General features: G+C 40.4%; 1 protein-coding gene across 1 annotated transcript in view; it reads left to right on the plus strand.

The window, feature by feature from the left end:
- The first annotated feature begins 7,163 nt into the window (after nt 1-7,163).
- Nucleotides 7,164-21,595, plus strand: part of LOC127657715 (forkhead box protein O1-like) — a 53,715-nt gene continuing 39,283 nt past the window's right edge. The window contains exon 1 of the mRNA XM_052146559.1: nt 7,164-8,075. Coding sequence (XP_052002519.1) covers nt 7,662-8,075 — 414 coding nt within the window. The 5' untranslated portion in view covers nt 7,164-7,661. The remainder of the gene's footprint in view (nt 8,076-21,595) is intronic.

Genomic DNA, 21,595 nt, shown 5'->3' on the forward strand with positions numbered 1-21,595 from the left:
TTTCTTTCCAGTTTTCCACTGATGATACAGCATGCAGTGAGTTGTGGATAAGAACATCCCTTACCTGTGTTAAAATTAATGAAACTTAAGGCTTTTATAATATTCTCTGCCATGAATTTACTTCCAAGACAGATAATCAAACAAAAAAGAACCTGACTAATTTTCAGAGTCTCTAGACCACCTAAGAATGGTCTCAGCCTTCCAACAACTCAATCTTTAAATCTTAAATATATATATAGTTTGTGTCAAAAGTTTACAATTACAAGTACATTTAGTTTTTCACAATTCCTGACATTTAATCATAGAAAAAATTCCCTGTCTTAGGTCAGTTAGTTTCACTACTCTATTTTAAGAACGTGAAATGTCAGAATAATAGTAGAGAGAATTATATATTTCAGCATTTCTTTCTTTCATCATATTCCCAGTGGGTCAGAAGTTTACATACACTTTGTTAGTATTTGGAAGCATTGCCTTTAAATTGTTTAACTTGGGTCAAACGTTTTGGGGAGCCTTCCACAAGCTTCTCACAATAATTTGCTGGAATTTTGGCCCCTTCCTCCAGACAGAACTGGTGTAACTGAATCTGGTTTGTAGACCTCCTTGCTCGCACATGCTTTTTCAGTTCTGCCCATACATTTTCTATCAGATTGAGGTCAGGGCTTTGTGATGGCCACTCCAACACCTTGACTTTGTTGTCCAATTTGCCACAACTTTGGAGGAATACTTGGGGTCATTTTCCATTTAAAAGACCCATTTGCGACGAGCTTTAACTTCCTGGCTGATGTCTTGAGATGTTGCTTCAATATACCCACATAATTTTCATTCCTCATGATGCCATCTATTTTGTGAAGTGCACCAGTCCCTCCTGCAGAAAAGCACCCCCACAACATGATGCTGACACCCTCATGTTTCAAATTTGGGATGGTGTTCTTCGGCTTGCAAGCCTCACCCTTTTTCCTCCAAATATAACGATGGTCATTATGGCCAAATAGTAATCAGACCAGAGGACATTTCTCCAAAAAGTAAGATATTTTTCCCCATGTGCACTTGCAAACTGTAATCTGGCTACGTTCATCTCTAAGAAACAGAATGCATCTCCTTCCTGAGTGATAAAATGGCATGGTGTTTATACTTGCGTACCATTGTTTGTACAGATGATCGTTGTACCTTCAGATGTTTGTAAATGGCTCCCAATGATGAACCAGACTTATTATATATAGAGTAAACATTCAGTTTTCAAAATGTTTTCACATGTAGGGAGATTTGTATAATATAAAATTAGGTCAAGCAGGACATTGGGTTTAAACAATTTGAAAGATTTCAGCATATAAGGAATCCAGAAAGGATGCTTTTTAAATAATTTTTTGAATATAGACTTATATTAATGACTAAGGAAGCTAGCCTGTTAAGAAACAGCTTAACTAAAAGTAATAGTAAGCACTCAGAAATATTAATGATGCTAACACCAAACACAAATGTGAAATATCATTCATATTAATTTTTAAAGAATTGGAGGCATGTGTCAAATAAATATATTTGTCAGTCTTTTGTCCCTGTATAAGATCTGTGTATGAATTGAAATTATTATCCAGAAAATTATCATTATCGGATTATGATCTTTTTAAAATTATGCCTTCAACATAAACATTGTGGTATGTGGTATGAGTGTAGGCAGTTTCTTAACAGGTATTTATTTATAACGTTAGTAGAAAGTGAATTCTGCATGACCTCCTCACAAACACACACACTGCAGGCTTTTGAACCTGCCAGCTAAAGAGTTAAGTGACGTAAACTGTTTCAGCCATATAAACAATTAACAATATCATCACACACAACGTCTAATCAAATTCCTGAGGAGTAATGTTTTGTATCACCAATGGTCTCACTTTCTATTGACTTCTAGTAGTTGTTTTAGTGAGCTAATGAACCTCACCCACACAAAAACCTTTTGTGCATTTTTACATTTTCATTCCAAAATATTTAGTATGTTGAACCGTTTGAAAGACGGGGACACTCTGGATGTTCTCATAATGCAGATATACCTGCACACACGCATTTTACTATTACATGCTCCATTGTCATCTTGTCTTAAATGATTTTGTATACTGAGCAAATTAGATTTTTCAAACCTAAACCTATTCCTAAACCTAACCCTCACAGAAACCATTGGGAGCGTTGGCTGCTCACCACAATGAAAGCTAAACATGACCAACATACACTCTACATTATATTATTTCTGCCATCACTGACAGACACCCACCCCCCTCTCTTGGATCTGTAAAGGATGTGATAGTACGTGTTAGAGGTGTAGTGCTGAGCCTTGAGTAAATGCAGAACATTATGTTGCATGTGACATTCTAGCACTTTAGTATACACTATGTTTAGCATGTGTAATATTATGAGTGTGAGTTCACATTATCTGCTTCTCTGTGGGTGTATTGTGTATCGTGAATGTTCTGAATTAGTGGGTGTGTTGGGTGGAGACAAAGCAAAGTTTTCATGCTTGTATCCTGTGGATGTTTTGTGGATTTGGATTGTGGTGAATTATGTCACTCTTGGAATGTCTCATTGTGTTGTGCAAGCACACATGTATGATGTTTAATGTTAGACAAAGCTGTCCACTGTTCCTGAGCAAACACTTTATTTGGAATGAACACCGCTGTGGGTGGAATGAACACTGCTGTCATGACAGAATCAAATACATTGTATAGAATAGAATAGAATAGAATAGAATAGAATAGAATAGAAAATCAGAACATTTCTACAAAATGGAAATAAGTTATAGGGTTATATAAAAGTTATATAAAATTCGGTAGAGGGAAGGAGTGCAGAGGGAGCCTTTTACACTCCCGGCTCGGTCTCGATGTGGTGCTGGATGATGTTCGTACGACCCGGTAGAGGGGAAAACACATCTGCAAACTCCTTTTGTAATTCAGAAACCTCTGTGAGTTGACGCGGTGAGAGGTGGTCTCCGCAAGTAACCGGGGTGCTATGATTACGCTTTTTATTTACCTCCGGTCCGAGCTCCGCCCTCTCCGGAACTACTGTGGCCAACATCACAGGGACCTCCTCCCTCCACAATTTCAGGAGGTTGAGGTGATATATTTGACGCGCGCCCCCCCATCGGTACGTTTAACCTCATAATCGAGATCCCCAACTCGTCGTGTGACCTCAAAGGGTCCTTGCCACTTGGCGAGTAATTTAGAGCTCGATGTTGGGAGCAATACGAGTACCTTATCTCCCGGTGCAAATTCCCTTAGCTGAGTACCCATCATACAGCCGGCATTGGCGTTCTTGAGCCTGGAGCAAATTCTCCTGTGTTAATTGCCCCAGTGTGTGGAGTTTTGCTCGAAGATCAAGAACGTACTGAATTTCATGCTTACTATTCGAAGGTCCCTCCTCCCACGCTTTGCGGATGACATCAAGCACTCCGCGCAGGCGCCGCCCATACAGCAGCTCGAATGGTGAGAAGCCAGTGGAGGCTTGCGGGACCTCTCGTACTGTGAATAACATTGGGTCGAGCCACTTATCCCAATTCCTAGCGTCTTCGTGTACGAACTTACGAATCATATTTTTGAGCGTTTCATTAAATCGCTCCACTAGGCCATCGGTCTGCGGATGGTACACGCTAGTGCGAATCGACTTAATGCCCAACAGTTCGTAAAGTTCGCGAAGTGTTCGTGACATAAACGTTGTGCCCTGAACGGTGAGGATTTCTTTCGGAATCCCCACCCGGGAGATTATCTTGAAGCGTGCCCCTGCAACACTACGTGCTGAGATGTTGCTTAGGGGCACTGCTTCCAGATATCGCGTTGCATAATCCACCAGGACTAATACAAAGCCATGTCCGTGTGCTGTCCATTCTAATGGCCTGACGAGGTCCGTTACAATTCTTTCAAAGGGGATCTCGATCAGTGGAAGGGGGCGCAATGGCGCTTTTGGGGTGAACGCTGGGTTAACCAGCTGACATTCACGGCACGCCGCACACCACCTGCGGACGTCACCGCCAATGCCCGGCCAATAGAAATGGGCTATTAGACGGAGCAGTGTCTTCCTTTCTCCTAGGTGACCCGCCATGGTATTATAGTGAGCTGCCTGGAAAACCATTTTCCGGCGGCTCCGTGGAATTAACAGCTGTGTTACATTTTCCTTTGTTTGAGCATCCTGCGTCACTCTATATAACCGGTCATTTATAATGGTAAAATAAGGGTATGAAATGGCGATGCCCGGCCGGAGTTGTTGACCATCGATTACTCTCACTTGGTCAAAGGCATGCTTAATGGTTTCGTCCCTCGACTGCTCCAAAGCGAAATCCCCCTCAGGGAATTCCCTGAGAGGAGGGGCGGTAACCCCGCCCCCTCCCTCGTCCTTCCGATGCAAACGCATCGCACATCGCACATCTCCTTATTTTAGTGCAGGACCCATCCGCGCAAACTCCCTCTAATACATTTCTAAAGCCCGGCCAATCGGTCCCCAAAATCAGCGGATAAGTGAGGCGGGAACTAACCGCTGGCTCCATTCTATGTTTTTCCCCCACAAATTTGATCACCAAGGTCACCATAGGATACTTGTGAACATCCCCATGCACACACCTCACCCTCACCAGTTTAGCTGTGCCAAAAGCCCCGGGTTGAACCAAGCGTTGGTGGATGGTGGTCTGATTACAACCTGTATCCAGCAATGCTTGGTAAGTACCCCCCTTGATTCTTACCGGAATCCGGTACGCTCCAGCCCGATTGGGGGCAGCCTGCTGGATATCGGAGACCCACACCACCATCCCCACCTCCATCAGCGGACATTAATCCCGGAAGTGGTCCGGGTCTCCGCATCTCCAACACGCCGGCCCAGCCGCTACGCCCGTACCTGCGTCGGTGGGCGCCCCCACCTGAGGGGGAAGGCGGCTGAAGGTTGGGGAAGGGGAATATGTTGCTTCCCATGGCTGGGAAGCTGGTCTCGTGAATCCTCCTTGCCTAAGTGGGGCAGGAACAGGCCCTGGGGAGAGAGCAGAGCGAGAAGGCAGAGAGGAAGGGGAGGGAACAGGGGAAAATACAGGGGAAGGGGGAAGGGGGAGAGAGAGAGAGGGCTCCTCCGCCCTCGGGATCGCTGCCATGTGGTCCTCCGCGAGCCGGACAGCAGCCTCCAGCGACGCCGGGCGGTGGCACTGGACCCACTCCGCCATTCTCCTGGGCAGGCATTGGATGAACTGTTCCAGCACTACCTGGTCGATGAGTCCCTCGACGTTCACGGTCCCCCACTTGCAGCCACCTCCGGCAGGCGTCCCGGAGCCGTTGGGCAAAAGCGAATGGGCGGTCGGTCTTCTCCAGCTTCATAGCCCGGAAGAGTTGACGGTTCTCTTCCGGGCTCTGACCAACCCGTTGCAGGATGGCTCTCTTGAGGTCAGCATAGGCCAGGAGGCTCGTTGCCGGCAATTGTTGAGCCGCTACTTGGGATTCCCCGGACAACACAGGAACAAGGCGAGCTGCCCATTGGTCGTGCGGCCAGCCCCAAATCTCCGCGGTGCACTCAAAGAGGTCGAGGAACGCTTCTGGATCGTCCGCCGCCCCCATCTTCTGTAACGCAGGTGGGGGCAAAGAGGCGCGGGGGTCGCGGCTGTGGCTGGATCGGCCTCCTGGCTGAGAAGACTCCGGATCGCAAGCCGATCCTCTGCTTGAGCCTGCATGTTCTCAAAGTACCGACGATCCTGGTCCTGCCAGAGCTCAAGCAGGGACTGTTGGTGGCTCTGATGCATCGCAGCGAGGGACTGGAGGACCTCCGCCAGCTGGGAGGACTCTATGGGGCGGTTACCTTCCATGACTGGGATAACGTTTCCCGGGTTTCGGCACCAGTTTAAGAGAACTTCTAACAAGGCAGTTCAGGTCAGTCACTTTTAATGTTTTTCACAATGTCACACAGACAGCTTCAATGATATACAACACAGCACTGAGCCTTCAGCTTCACACATATCTGTCTGTCTCTCTCTCTCTTGGAGGCTCTGTGGCTGATTTCTTATGCCGCTCTCCCCGTGCTCACTGAAATTAGAGACAGGTGTTAGACATAATTTAGCTCAGGTGCAAGCGCCCTTACCGCTTCCTCTCCCGGATGGTCACTTGACCACGCCCCCGCTGCCACAATATATTTATTTATTTATTTATGGAAAAGTATGATTTAACAGGACAGTATAATTAACAATACAAATTTATATTATGTTTAACAAGAGAGTATATTATCGTTAAAATTATGGTAAAAAACAATAATCAGGCATTCCCAGAATTCCCTGTTGACCCAGATCATTTCATTATATTTTATGGGAATAGTTATGCTTTTTCTTATTTTTAATAACAGTTAATTTAGTTTAGTTAATGTTTATTGCATTATTTCAATTTCACATTGTGTGAGTGACACTGAACACTCTACATGTTTATTAATCATTTACAGTATTGATGAACTATATGTCATCATTTGCCCTTTTATAATTACTACGGTGATAAAAGTAGATTTTTACTGTTTAAGAAGGTTAATATATCAAGTTTATTATTTAATAATAAAACTATCATAAACGACGGTATTGCATCATAAAATATAAAGGCATCAAAATTACATCCCATAAAGCCTGAAACATGGATGCTGAATTTTTTACAGTGTATTTCTGGCAACCACAGCTGCCAGTTTTTACCGTAATTTAACAGGATTTGCAAATCATTTTGAGACAGCAAGATGCTTTTTTGAGTAACAAATTAAGATGATGCTTACTCAAAATAACCACTTCAGAAAAAAGGCAACCATTTCCTGTCATTTCAAACACATTTTACATTTTATTACATCTTAAGTATTCTATAAACAAAATAATCTCTGTTATGATTGAATGAGTCACTGAGCCCACATTGAACATTTACATAACAAATATATTTGCCCCACTTTAAAAAAAAACAATGTGTATAAGGCCCTTTAGCCCCTGCAACAGGAGAAACATTTTTGTTTTAATGACCTTAAACAGAACAGAAAATTACAAATTAGTATTTTGTCTCAAAAGAAATGCTAATGTCAGGGATTTTCATTAAATACATTTGCTACATTTAATAAAAATTATTAAAAATGAGCTCAAATTGTCTCAAAATATACCTTTACATGCAAAGATCTCATGGATCACATTTTATTTTGCAGTGTATGCAGTGTACACATGTGTTTAGGAAAGTGCTGTGGTAGATTTTGTTGCTATTTAGTGTTTGGGAAGAAAATAAATTCAAAGACTTTTATCCTGTGGATCCTTTAGCCACACAGTACCCTAAAGAATAACATCAGAACCTTTCAATAGAATAGAATAGAATAGAATAGAATAGAATAGAATAGAATAGTGTTGTCCCACTTCATGGTACGTATCGCGTTTGGAGGGGGGTACATATTCAAACACGTATCAGGGCATGTCTCGTGCAGACAGTGTGAACTTTTCCGGCGCTCTGACTGCAATGAGGTCTGTCATCACGCCACTGATGCTGCAGCCGCCATGCGCTTCACGGTCACACACACTGATTTCAAGATGAACACATGCGTCCATTACTGCAATCACACTTCAACATGACGCGCGCTCGACTGCTACATCCGCTCCCTTCCCTCTGACAACACGACGTCACCTGACGACATATACCTGCCATCAGTTTAAGAGGATGATGATGATGATGGAGGAGGATGAAGCGGAGGCTCATCAGGTGGATATGGAGAGCAGACCTCGCTCGTGCAGCTGGCATGACTCCTCGTGTGAGCTGAGTGCGGATCTGTCGCTCGATCTGAGCATCTGTAAAGTGGAGTCGGATCATGTTTCTTCATCATCGTGCATGAGGAGGATGATGATGTTGGATGCCGAAGGATTTCAAGGCTTCACCGGAGCTGCGCTGCGTAAAACCAAGAGCTCGTCCCGGCGGAACGCGTGGGGAAACCAGTCTTACGCGGAGCTCATCACCCGCGCCATCGAGAGCACACCCGACAAAAGACTCACCCTGTCACAGATCTACGACTGGATGGTCCGACATGTGCCCTATTTCAAAGATAAAGGAGACAGCAACAGCTCTGCCGGCTGGAAGGTAATGCATCTTTCACGTTTATTGGGGAATCAAAAATATTTCGTCGGGTAACCAAAAATGCTCGTGGTAACATCTATCTGGAGTAGTTTCATTCACGTTAATTGACATATTTCCACTAACAGTGCACATATAATGTAGGCTATGGGCGGAGAGTGCAATTAATTTACACTCTTTTATGATTCAATCTTATTTTAGAGCTGATAGGGGAGTTCAGGTGACCTATTTTAAGTACAGATAAATAAGGTGAGAATGAAAGGATAAGAAAGGAATAGTTAATAATTAATTTTTGCAGTACACATGAATTGATTGGTGTATTTTTACTGAAAGTGGTTGATGTCACACCCCATCTGCAACATGTATTATAGGAAAGAAACTAAGCTCATAATACAACAATGCATCATCATACTCTATATCCAACTGCCTCCTTTTGGCTACCATTCATTCATCAAAATGTGCTCTTGATTCATGTAGGATGCACCCTACTTAGTTCCTTCTTTTCACATCTCAACATCACACTTGTTGAACTTAACTCTAAACAGTTGTGTGCTTTGTTTGAAATGACATCTTTTGTTAACGGCTTGAACATCTTTATATAATAACCTCAACAACAATAATCATTCACAGTAATTCTACAACACATAATTTTATAATAACACTTTACAGTAATGTTCCACTTGTTAAGGGTTTATAAAGGTGATTATTAAAGTTTAACAAGTAATTAACAAATGCATTATAAATCACATGGTTATAACAACATGAATAAAAAGGGCAAGTTTCTTGAAATACTTGCCAAATGGTGAGAATTTTAATGCTATAAATGCTTAATCAATAGACATATTCATACTTATATTAATCAAAAACTTAAAATGGCCTAATTCATGATTTATGTCAAAATGTGGCAAAAATGATTATTGTAGTCTATTGAATGGAGGCATTATGTCACGTTGCTACACTCCGCTTTGTGTTTCTATTCATGATTGTAATGTCTTGACTCACTTGTGTTGTCACTTTTCTTGTCATGTTGATTTGAAAAGAATGGTGTTACTCAAGTGATGTCCGAATTGAACTAGTCCTAGTTACATAAAATCCTCTGCAAAAACACTTTTCAGATCTTCATGTTCATTCACAGCATATATACGTACCATAATAAAGCCTGGTGAGCATTAAACCATACTCAACTTTATGTACATATGATTCTAATGTTAAAAACTCCTTAATAAATGCGTCATATGTGTACATTTGAACTACTAATGGTTACTAATGTTGGTTACTAATGTTGAATAATTGCTATTAAACATTTATAAAATATGAGGGATAAATGGCTCCCTTATTGGAAAGTATTGCATGACAGTCTCTATTTTTATTCAGGCAGTTATTACTGCATATCAGTGATTTATAATGCATTAGTCATTAATGAACCCCTTTATGAACCCTTGAAAAAGGGAACATTAATGTAAAGTGTTACAGTTTTTATTAATCTTGGTGAGAACAACATTTACATTAATGCAATTATCCAAAGCAAAATGTTATTTCCAAGAGTTCCGGTACGCTTGGTTTGGCCACATTGTGCAGACTCACCAACATGAGGCATATCCTATACAGTATTTTTGCATCAGCTCCAGTGTGTTTACCTTCACTTGTTCCATAACCAGAAGCGTTAAAATCATGTGTCCTTACAAACATGATCGACTAGAATGCCACAGTCCACGGTCTCTATAGTTCACTATATTGTATAAATTAGATTGGAACTATCCTTCTGTTTTCTCAAAGTTTCTTGATTTTAACATCTGTTCACTTGTACTTTAGTTTCAATTCTGATTGGATTACATTTTATGTGTGATCTGCATTGTAGACCAAGTACATGTACATTAAATGCAATCATATTCTCTGTTTGTTGCTCAGTCAAGCAAACAGAGTTGTTTTTCTATCTCATTGTATCATTGAGTGCTGAAAAATGTATTTTCCAGTTATAGAGACTGATAGGACATATATATATAGTAGGTGTTGATACAAATGAAACAGGATGACAACAACCACAAATCCTACATTTGAATAAATTAACAGTTTGATTGTATACAAAGGGCACACTGAAGTGTCAGTTTTGTGGTTTGCCACTTGAACTGCTAAAGAATAAAGGTGGAATGAGTTTCTAGCCCAACAATTGACTCTCAGTCTGTTAATTCCTAATAGTTTAGGGCTTCTGTAAGCATGTGTCATGAGCAGTGCGTGGGTGCGTCTGAAGGGGTATTAGGTGTATTATTTTAGTAACACAACAACATCATTCTTAAACCGTAACTATCCTGCTGAGATGGTATAGAGCCTGTTCAGACGTGTCCTAAACCTAAAGATGGTGATCTTTCACTCTGTCATACTTCTAACCTTAATCCTGAAAGACACATGAAATAATGCCCTGCTGCGGAAAATACACACCATCTGATACAATTACAGGAAGAATGGAAAACAATAGGAGTCTTTAAAGAGGACAAGAAGCAAAGGCGGACGTTTGATTGTAGTATGGTTTTCCCCCTTTAACATTAAATAAATAAGTTAAGGGTTAAGGCTTGTCAAAAGTTTGGGTAATATTTTAAATTATGTTCCCTTTTTTAGGGTTTATTAAAAGGTTCATAAATTACTAATAAGTCAGTTTAAAAGAATTATAAATTCTTTATATGCAATTAAAGCAACATGTATAATTGACAAATTTCATCCAAGCCTTGCTTAATAGTGAGTCATTATAACTAAAATGTTATTAATAAACACATTTATCATACTTCAAATCCATAAATTGCCCTACTTCCTGATTTATGTCACAATGCAGCAAAAATATTATTTTATGTTATTATTAGTGCTGTCAGTAGATTAACGTTTTTAATCATGATTCATCTCGTAATTTTTTTGTAGTTAATTACGATGAATCGCAGATTTTAAAAATATTGAAATTTGACTATATATACTTCTTTTCCTGTCAAAATGCATTTATTTCCATATTAGGAAAGTAAACAAAACAATATGCAACAATATAATGCTTTGTAAACATTTTCCAAACAAAACCTTCCACAGTATGAAGAAAAAAATGCTGTAAAGTAGCACCAATTCAAGAAACATTAAACGTTTCCAACATCTAAATTGGATTTTGACTAATTAAAAGAACAAGTCCCCACATAGGCTGCATTTTCATGGCAATGGGAATTAAATTGTCATAAACTCTCATCCTCCACAATATTAATCATCCGGTAGACTGTGGCTATTCAGTTTCCTACAGCAATCTGCATTAATGATTCTCATCAGGGCAGCAATGCACGTGTCCAACGCCACTTTGAAGTCCACTCTCCACGTTTGCAGACAAAAACGTCTCATTCTGTGTTTTGGTGAGAGTTAAGACTTAACGTGTTTCTGTGGTAATTAAAATGCGCCTTACATAGGTCCCATCTGGGCTTTGTACATCAAATAGTGTTAAAAGATCATTTCTCCATCATTTATCACTGACAGGGATGCGCTGTTGTGTGTGTCCGTCAGTGTACTGACTCTGGGCATCCCTCCCATCAAGTGTTTATACTGGTTAATGCTGTATTAATGGTAAATGTTTTAATTGTGATTAAGAAAAATGAACGTGTTAAACTTTTTTAATTTATCGCATGCGTTAAATATTGAACTCTGACAGCATTAGTTATTATTATTATTATTATTATTATTATTATTATTATTATTGATTATTATAGTAGATTCAAAGGTGGGATTATGCAATTTTTCTTTCTATTCATGACTGTAATGTAAACACTGCAAACACTTGTGTTGTCATTTTCCTTGTCATGTTGATGTCAAAAGAATGGTGCTACTCCATATGCTGTCCTAACATAACTACAGTAGTCTTAGTTACTTTATTTCCTCTGTAAAAACACTTTTCAGCTCTTCATGCTCATTCACAGCAGATCTCATATAATAAAAACTGATTACTTTTTAACCAGACTGAACTCTATCAAAGTCCCTTTTTCAAGGGAAGTCAGTCAAACGGCGGCCATCTTTGGAAAACTCTCGGTAATCAAGCAGCATGAAAGTACAGCTCCTATCTACTTGAATGGGGAAAGACCGAAATCTCCAAGACGGTTAGTTAAGATTCTGATCAAAGAAATATTTCAAATCAGCAGTAAAATTCTGACAACACTGGTACCATTAATTGTGGTTCTTTTATTTGGATCACACCAAAAAACACTAGTTTTCTGGCTGGTTCAGCTAATACACATGCGCATACTCGAGTTGATTTACAGGAGATATTTCTAACTAAAAGCTTTATCTGTGAGGCGGAACTTCCTTCTCTACATCCTTTGACTATTGGCCAGTTCAATTACTCCCACTCATTTAAACAGAAGTGCTAAATAGTCTCTGAATTTAAGTTCATAGGTTTGTAATTTAATAGATGTTTCACAGGTTTCCACTTTACGTTTAGCTACATTTTCATAGGTTACCAATGTTGTAGAAATGTTATTAAGCATTTATAACTGTGAAAAAGTGGCTTAATATTTGGCAGGTATAACATGAAAATCTCAATTTTTATGCATGTTTTTTTATGTTTTGCATAACGCATTTGACAGTACAAATCATTTCAAAGCAGCTTTACAGAAATATTGTAATGTCCATAATGAGTAGTTTCTTTGAAAAAATGTCATTGAAAGTCATGCCTTAATCATTGTTTGTCTTTAAGACCCCAGTTAGCAAGACTGGGTAAGGCAATGAATGAAGCACTCTAAAAGATGTTAATTTGGTGGAAAAGTAAGTTCCATAAAATAAGTTACTGGTTTGAGGAGAGAAAGAGATAAAAAAAAAACATTGGGAGAAAACAAGATCAGCCAAGGTCAGCTAGGGGAGCCAGTTCCCATCTGAGTGTACACCATAATGCCAATACAAGCCATGTGTTAATTTAATAAACTGAGTAGATATTTGGTGGGCAATGTCATTTCTTAATTTAATAAACTGAGTAGATTTTTGGCGGGCAATGTTAATATCTATAGGAAATCGATTGAACTGCAGGAAGTGGACAGTACTGAGAAGCTAGAACATTCTAAGTTTTGTAAGTAATTATCAGAATTTGAAAATTGATACAAAATGTAACATGTAGCCAATGTAGCGATGATAAAATGGGCTGATCTGATCTTGGTTCTAGGATGTTGCATATCAATGATTTATAAATATCATTAATGAACCCCTTTATAAACCTTAAACAGTTTATTATCTTTGCCTGATAAAATAACAGTTTAATCCTCAGAGACCCATCATTGCAGAACTGCAATGTAAACAATACCTATTCTTTATTTAAAATTGTTAAAAAATATTGAACTGACACTGGTAACGTGCTCAACAAGCCATGTCCGGGGGTTCAATCCTGGCTCACATTTTGGGGGGGTATCAAAATGTCAAATGTAAATATGAGTGGATTGTCTTTTTCCACATGTGAATGGATTGGGGCACCCCATAAAAAGATGGAAGGTTATTTCATTTAAATGTAAGAAATACGATATAGTGTTTCTTCATGTAATTTATCTTTCCCTGCAGGAAGCTGAACATTTTGGGAAGATATGGGGTGGACATGTTTTCTTTAGTGCTGGTTCAAGTAAGAGCAGGGTCATTATATTGATAAATCAACATCTAAAATAAAAATTTCTACAGATTAATGATAAATTAGGAAGGGTCATTATTGTTTTAGCTGAAATTAATGGGCAAAGGTTGATTTTGGCTAATATTTACTCACCTAATGCTGATGATCAGGGCTTTTTTATACTGTAGATCAGGGGTGTCCAAACTTTTTTTTGTGAGGGCCAAATACAGAAAAATAAACAAAGGCCGGGCCACACACTATATTGACACATGAATACTGCGTTTTTACGACCTGGCTTGTTACTCAAGGTCTCAACATAAAAAGGAACAGGAACAAACAGTTTATGTTTTAACATTTAAAATGAATAAAGAACTGTTTATTATTAAAGTAAAAAGTGTGGTATGAATTAAATACAATGTCAGTTGTGTGTGTTTGCAAAGAGTCAGGTTAATAACTGGAACTGCATTGCCCGTGCACTGGAACGACAGTGCACGGGTGGCACAGGTGGTCGTAACATTGTAACTCACCTATAATGTGAAGAACATTGCACTCAGTGTACATATCAATGTATAGTAAAAAACATGTTTTATTTTAAGGTTAGGTGGATTATACAGTGCATCCTAAAAGCCTCACCTCCGCTCTCTTTTACCTTGGCGCACACCATCGATGCCATTCCTTTGCGATCACCCGTCATGGCCGGAACTCCATCCGTTGTTACTCCACAGAGCTTGTCCCATTTAAGCCCCATCTTTTCAACTGCCTCTGACACAGCTTCAAAAATATCTCTACCCGTCGTTGTGCCTTTTAGGCTCATCATATCAAGCAGCTCCTCCGTACAGCAAAAATGATCATCTACTCCCCGCAAAAAAATTAACAGCTGCGCAGTGTCTGTAGCATCTGTACTCTCATCGCATGCTATCGAGTAAAAATCAAAAGCACCAGCTTTGTCTCTCAGCTGAAGTTTCACGTTAGCTGACAAGTCCTCGATTCTCCGCACCACTGTATTTCTGGATAAGCTCACGTTGTTGAAATCCTGCACTTTCTCCGGGCACATTATTTCTGTGACTTTGATGAGGCACTGCTTTATGAAACCACCGTCTGAGAACAGTTTGCCGTGCTGGGCAATAAGTTTAGCGACTTCATACCTTGCTGTTGTGGCGTTTTCCTGTATTTTGTTAGCACGAAAAAAAAACTGTTGTTGAGCTTGCAGACTAGCTGCCATTTGCTTGACTTTCTGTGTTCGTTCGGCACCGGTGTACGATGTGTAGCTCTTTGGTTTCATAGTGCCGACGGACATTATAGTCTTTCATCACAGCAACATCTTCATTGCAAATCAAACAGACACACTTTCCGTTGATTTCTTTGAAAAAATATTCATTTTCCCACCCTGTTTGAAATCTTCTACACTCACTTGCTATTTTTCGTTTCTTGGGTGCTGCCATTTCTGGTGACTCGCGGTAAAAGTTTTTCTAGCGGTAACGGTTGAGAAGCACCGTTTCTGTGGCTGGCTGCCTGGCTCCATCTAGTGTTGAAACTGAGAAGTGCAACAGAGTTGAGCTCAAGCTTCTTGTGTGGGCCATATTCAATTACATTTTCAGAATTTGCCGCGGGCCAATTAAAACTGGACCGCGGGCCGTAGTTTGGACACCCCTGCTGTAGATCTTGAAGGGATGTTGCAAACCGTTGGCACCCCTCATGATATAATATTGGCAGGAGACTTTAATCTATTGATGGACTCAATGCTTGATCTGAAGCGAAAGTGTGTAAGCCCCCTAGAGCAACATTGACGCTTCACAGGATGTGTAAAAATATTAGTCTTACAGATATTTGGAGACTTTTGAACCCATCTGGTAGGGAATATACATTCTTTTCACCAGTCCATAAGATTTATTCTAGAATAGATTTTTATATATCTAAATCCCTCATTTCATCTGTTGTTGATTGCTCAATTGGAAACATTTTAGTCTCAGATCACGCCCTGGTGAGTTTAGAGGTGTTGCCATATATTTAGAAAAATTTATGATATAGTTGGCACTTTAAAGTATACCTTTTGCAAAATCCTGAATTCCAGAAAATGTTAAAGACTGAAATCAATATGGAGACCAACTGGTCCTCAGTATCCTCTGTGTGTGGCTTGGGAGGCACTTAAGGCAGTTCTTAGGGGTCGGATCATACAGAGTGCCTCATTCATCAACAAATCCAAAGGACAAGAGCTCGTGGAGTTGGAAGGGAATATGTTGTCTGATGGCCTCAGAGAATTGACCCGATTGAAATACAGATGTAATACAATTTTGTCACGGAAGGTGGAGTTTTGTTTATTCAGAGCAAGACAGTCATACTTTGAGTCGGGGGACAAAGCAGGAAAACTTTTGGCTAGATATATAAAACAGCTTGACAAGGTAATTAAGGCCCTGCCTACTGGCAAGGGCCAGATGACATTGCCACTGAATTATTTAGATCTTATGCTACAGAACTGGCTCCACTTTTGTTATAAGTTTATACAGAATCATTAAGGAATGGAAAGCTTCCCCCAACTATTACACAAGCCTGGATCAGTCTGATTCTTATAAAGGACAAAGATCCAAGCAAGTGTAAAAATTACTGTCCAATTTCCCTGATCCAGCTAGATGTATAAATTGTGTTCAAAATATTGGTTAACCGATTAAGTAAAGTTTTGACATCTCTTATTTATATATAGATCTGGTGGGGTTTATTCGGGGCCGTAGCTCTTCTGATAATATTAGGCATTTAGGCATGTGGTCAGTAGCGAATGATAAGTCTCCGGTCGCTGCAGTCTATACAGTATATTGCATACCCCGCCCCCGGACATACGGGTACAAAGGCGAGGCAAATGCTAGAGTTCATTCAGGATTTTTCTGAGGAGCTGGAAATGGTCCGGCCACTACAGCAGCTCGGCTCAGCGATGTGGCCGGGAAGGACACAACGTCTCGTTCCCTCCATCGGGGAACGGAGGTTACATTCGTAACCTAGATGTTCCCCTTCTGTCGCTCTCTCCACGTTGTGTTGGAGAAGCGACACTAGGGGTCCAATGAATGGAGGGCATCATTCCATATACAGTAACATCTACAGTAATTCATCCTCTTCTGCATTGAGTCAAATTTATATATGATCCAGTCATTTTGTCTTCCATGTTTTTTCCTCCAATCATGTTTATTTCATCTAAACTTTGGCAAATTTTGAAAGTTTCTCTTCACCTGTCACGTTAATTACAAGCTCAAAAATAGGAGCCGAAGGAATAATATACGGATTGTTGGAATTCCTGAGCATGAAGAAGGCAGAGGTATGGTGAAATTCCTAGATGAGCTCTTCCCGAGTCTGCTGGACATAACAGGCCATAAGCTGGAAATCGAGTGAGCTCACAGAATCCTGGCTCACAGATCGGCTGAGGGAAACAGGCCTGATCAATTCTGGCAATTGTTTTTAGATCATCCGATAAAGATCTCGTGTTGCACGAGGTGAGGAGCAAAGGAAAGCTTTCTTGGAAGAATCACAATAGTTTCTTGTTCCCGGATTTTTTAATTCGACAAGAGAGAAATGCGATTGATGCAAGGAATGCCTCAACGGAAGATCACTTTTGCAATGAAGTTTCCAGCCAAACTGAGAATAGATACAAAGGATGGCCGCAAAGTATTTACATGTCCCAAACAAAGTCTAACTTGATTGTCAAAAGGCATTTCATATGGTAGAATGGGATTATCTTTTTAAGATTTTGGAAATGTATGGGTTCGGGTGTACATTTATTGGTTGGATTAAGTTACTTTATAGACACCCTGTTGCAGCGGTACAAACAAATGGATTAATTTCAGATTATTTTACTCTGAATAGGGGCACTCAGCAGGGTTGCCCCTTTCCACATTATTGTTCTATCTTGCCCTGGAAACATTAGCAGCCGTGATAAGAAAGGAAGATTAAATTCCAGGGGTGGAGGCAGGAGTATTGGCGCATAAGCTTCTGCTTTACGCAGATAATATTTTATTATTTGTCTTTGACCCTACTAGATCTAAGCCTTGCCTCCACAGAATTATTAATTCCTTTTCCAAGTTCTCAGGATACAAAGTCAATTTGTCTAAATCTGAAGCTTTGGCTCTGACAGCGTACAGTAACAGCCTTCCAGCTGGGCACCTTCCAGTAAGTACATTTCGAGCGATGTGGACAGGTGGGATCATTACATTTAACAATGATTGGGAAAATGTATGTTATTCAAATTAACTCTATTCTAAAATTCATCTACCTGCTACAGTCTATCCCTATAGATTTCCCCCACTCTTATTTCAAGCAATTTCATAGCATAGTGAAGTCTTACATTTGGATTGGTAAACATCCCAGACTTGTTTTATTATTAGGCATTTGGCTCATTGGTCACTTCCACCTGAAAGAGCCCCTCCCTGGTTTTCTATTGAACAGGAAGTCATTGCCCCTATTTTGCCATTGCAAAGCCTTTCTATCAAACTAACCGGAGAAGTTAAGTCACATCCCGTTATATTACAATTGCACGTGATTTGGACAAGAGTGGCCAGAGTATTTAATTCTGACATTTATTTATATGTTACCTCAAGCATATGGCTGAACCCCAAATTATGTATCAACAAGTCACCTTTCTGTTGGTCAGAGTGGATTGTGAGGGGGTTACTACACTCGGTGACCTGTATGAGAGTGGAGTGTTGAGATCTTTAGAGAATTTTGGTCATCATTTTGGGATTCCCAGATCTTATAGGTATTTACAGCTGTGCTACATGCTGTGTACTGTTTTGGGGAGTAGCACACACACCCATAAAGTGGCAGATGCTTTGGGAGAGGTGACTGCTGTTTTTGGAAAAGGTCATGAGTCATCAGTGTATTACTCCCTGTTAATTCAGAGTCTGGGGGACGGAGCTTCAACTTCTCTGAAGAGATTACTTGGTATTGGAGGAAGGAGAAAAAAAAGTCAAGTCTGTATCTAGAGATGCTAGTGTTTGCCTTATGCAGTTCAAGATTTTATATAGATTCTATTGGACCCCCTCTAGACTGTATAGGCTTGGTATTAAAGACACACCTACCTGCTGGCAATGCCAATCGGAGGATGGAGATACAACCCATGTTTTGGGGGGTGCATTAAGATCCAAGGGTTTTGCTTGAGGGTTCAGAATTTTGTATGTGACGTCTTGGGCACTCGGGTTTCAAAATTATCAAAATTTAAAACACTGCCCCCAGTGCCCTATGCAGGTAGTGTTGTAGGCCTTATAGGTGAGATAGATTTATGTCCAGGAGAGGTCGCCAAAAGCTAGTTGTGAAGTGATTTCCTTTCAGCTGTACAGGTGAAACACATACACATATAGTGAAGAGGAATTCATATTTTATGGATTCTACCCACCAACCCAAACCCAAACCTGAACCTAACCATTAATCGGGTAAAAATGAAATGATAGAGGGAAAAGTACAACCTCCTAATCACGATCATCACTGATTAAACAAATTAAATTACTTTCTGGTTTCAACGTGGAAACGTACCTGGGTCTCAGGCTGGTCGAGAAATGTGGTAAGTTAACACACTAAAACCGATGCAAAAATGTCTGGTGGGAAGTGGCACATGTCAGAAAGGTATCCTTGGGAACCGGAACCTTCGAAAACAGCATGCCGACTTCCTGTGTGGTCATGATAACACATCAATCTGGTACTGAAAGCTGATAGGTTTGAATGGTTACATTTACATTTAGCAGATAATTTTATCCAAAGTGACTTACAAATGAGGAACATTGCAAGCAATTTGTCATACAAAGTTCAGCGATATCTGCAGTGTTGTATTGCCAAGTTCTCAAGGTGGCTTGAGTTGTATAGGAGCTAGTGCAGAAGAAAGACAGTAAGTGCAAGTTAAGTGTAATAGTACTGTTAGTGCAATTAGTGTGGATTGGTTAAGCGCTCGCAGAACAGATGTTTTTTTCAGCTGGTTCTTGAATGTTGAGATGGTATCAGTAGATGTTGTGGAGGTTCATTCACCGCAAAGGAACAGAGAAAGTGAATGATCGTGAAATGAACTTTGAGCCTTTTTGTGTTTGTGATTCTTTGACAGCATGAATGGGGACGAATGGGGACATAGACCTGGCAGAGTGAAATGATTTATTAGGGTGCTGTTCCAATGGCTGTCCCAAAGGCCAAAGTCAAAGCCTTGAATTTCATACAGGCTGCTACAGGTAGCCAGTGGAGTGAATTAAGGAGGGGGTGACATGAGGTCTTTTTGGCTGATTGAAAACCAGACACGCTGCTGTGTTCTGGACCATCTTCAGTGGCTTAATTGTGTTTTGAGGCATTCAGAGGTGGACTTACCCCTATGCTTTGGATCATTGTCTCGCTGCATAATCCAGCTGTGTTTGATCTTCAACTCACGGACTGATGACTGGACGTTCTCCTTTAGGATTTTCTGGTAGAGAGCAGAATTCATGTTTCCCTCAGTTATTGCAAGTCACCCTGAAGCAGCAAAGCATCCCCACACCATCACACTCCCACCACCATGCTTGACCGGAGGTTTGTTGTTCTTTTTGTGGAATGGATCTTCCAAACAGGTTCCACTTTCAAATCATCAGTCCACAGAACATTCTACCAAAAGGTTTGAGGATCATCAAGGTGTGTTTTGGCAAAATTCAGATGAGCCTTAATGTTCTTCTGGGTTAGCAGTGATTTTAGCCTCACCACACTTGCATGGATGGCATTTTTGCCCAGTGTCTTTCTGATAGTGGAGTCATGAACAGTGAACTTTATTAAATACATTTATTAAAGAGAGGCCTGCAGTTCCTTGGATGTTGTCCTTGGCTTTTTTATGACTTGCTGGATGAGTCGCTGTGCTCTTGGATACATTTTGGAAGGTCGGCCACTTCTGCCCCCATTATGAATGCAGTTTCATAGATTTGGGGATTTAGGAACTACATCATTTGCTACATAAACTATTTTCACACATGACCATATTGGTATTGGATAACTTTTTTGCTTCAATAAATAATATTATCATTTAAAAACTATTTTGTGTTTACTCAGATTGCTTTTTTGAGATTTTATTTGAATTCATAAAACAATTTATTATGAGATAAACACAAAAACCAAAGAAATCAGGAGGGGGGCAAATATTTTCCACAGCACTGTGTATGTATATATATATATATATATATATATATATATATATACAGTATATATTGACGGGTTTCACATTCACTTTCGATCTTTATTGTCCTTTATTAGCCAAAAGCAATACTTTTACAGTATATCAACGTGAGACGCTGCATATTATTAATATTAAATGATAGAAAATTGAACAATTGTCATACTGTGCTGCAACAGTTATGATGAGTATTTGATTCAGTAATTGCTTTTTTAATTTAGTTTAAATTATTAACCGTCCAACCTTCCTAAAAGAAAACTAACTCACAGACAAGGTAAACGTCTAGGTTACGAATGTAACCTCCGTTCCCCGATAGAGGGAACGAGACGTTGTGTCGGAAAAGGGGGGGGGGGGGCACGGCCTGAGTGTGATAAGCCAATGAAATGGCATCTACTACCCAGTGGGGAAGCCTCTGTTTGGAGACAGCGTTTCCTTTCCGCTGTCCCCCAAAGCATACAAAGAGCTGCTCAGAGTGTCTAAAACTCTGTGTGCGGTCCAGATAGGTATGCCAAAGCACGTACCGGACACAGCAACGTCGGGGCTGGGTCTGCCTCCTCCCGGGGCAACGCTTGCAGGTTCACTACCTGGTCTCTGAAGGGCGTGGTAGGAACCTTGGGCATGTAGCCCGGTCACGGCCTTAGGATCACATGAGTGTCTGCCGGACCGAACTCCAGGCAAGTGTCGCTGACAGAGAACGCTTGCAGGTCCCCGACCCTCTTGATGGAGGTGAGCACGATCAGCAGGGCAGTCTTAAGAGAGAGGGCCCTGAGTCCAACTGATTCT

The sequence above is a fragment of the Xyrauchen texanus genome, chromosome 17 (assembly GCF_025860055.1).
Source record: "Xyrauchen texanus isolate HMW12.3.18 chromosome 17, RBS_HiC_50CHRs, whole genome shotgun sequence".
Lineage (NCBI taxonomy): Eukaryota > Metazoa > Chordata > Actinopteri > Cypriniformes > Catostomidae > Xyrauchen > Xyrauchen texanus.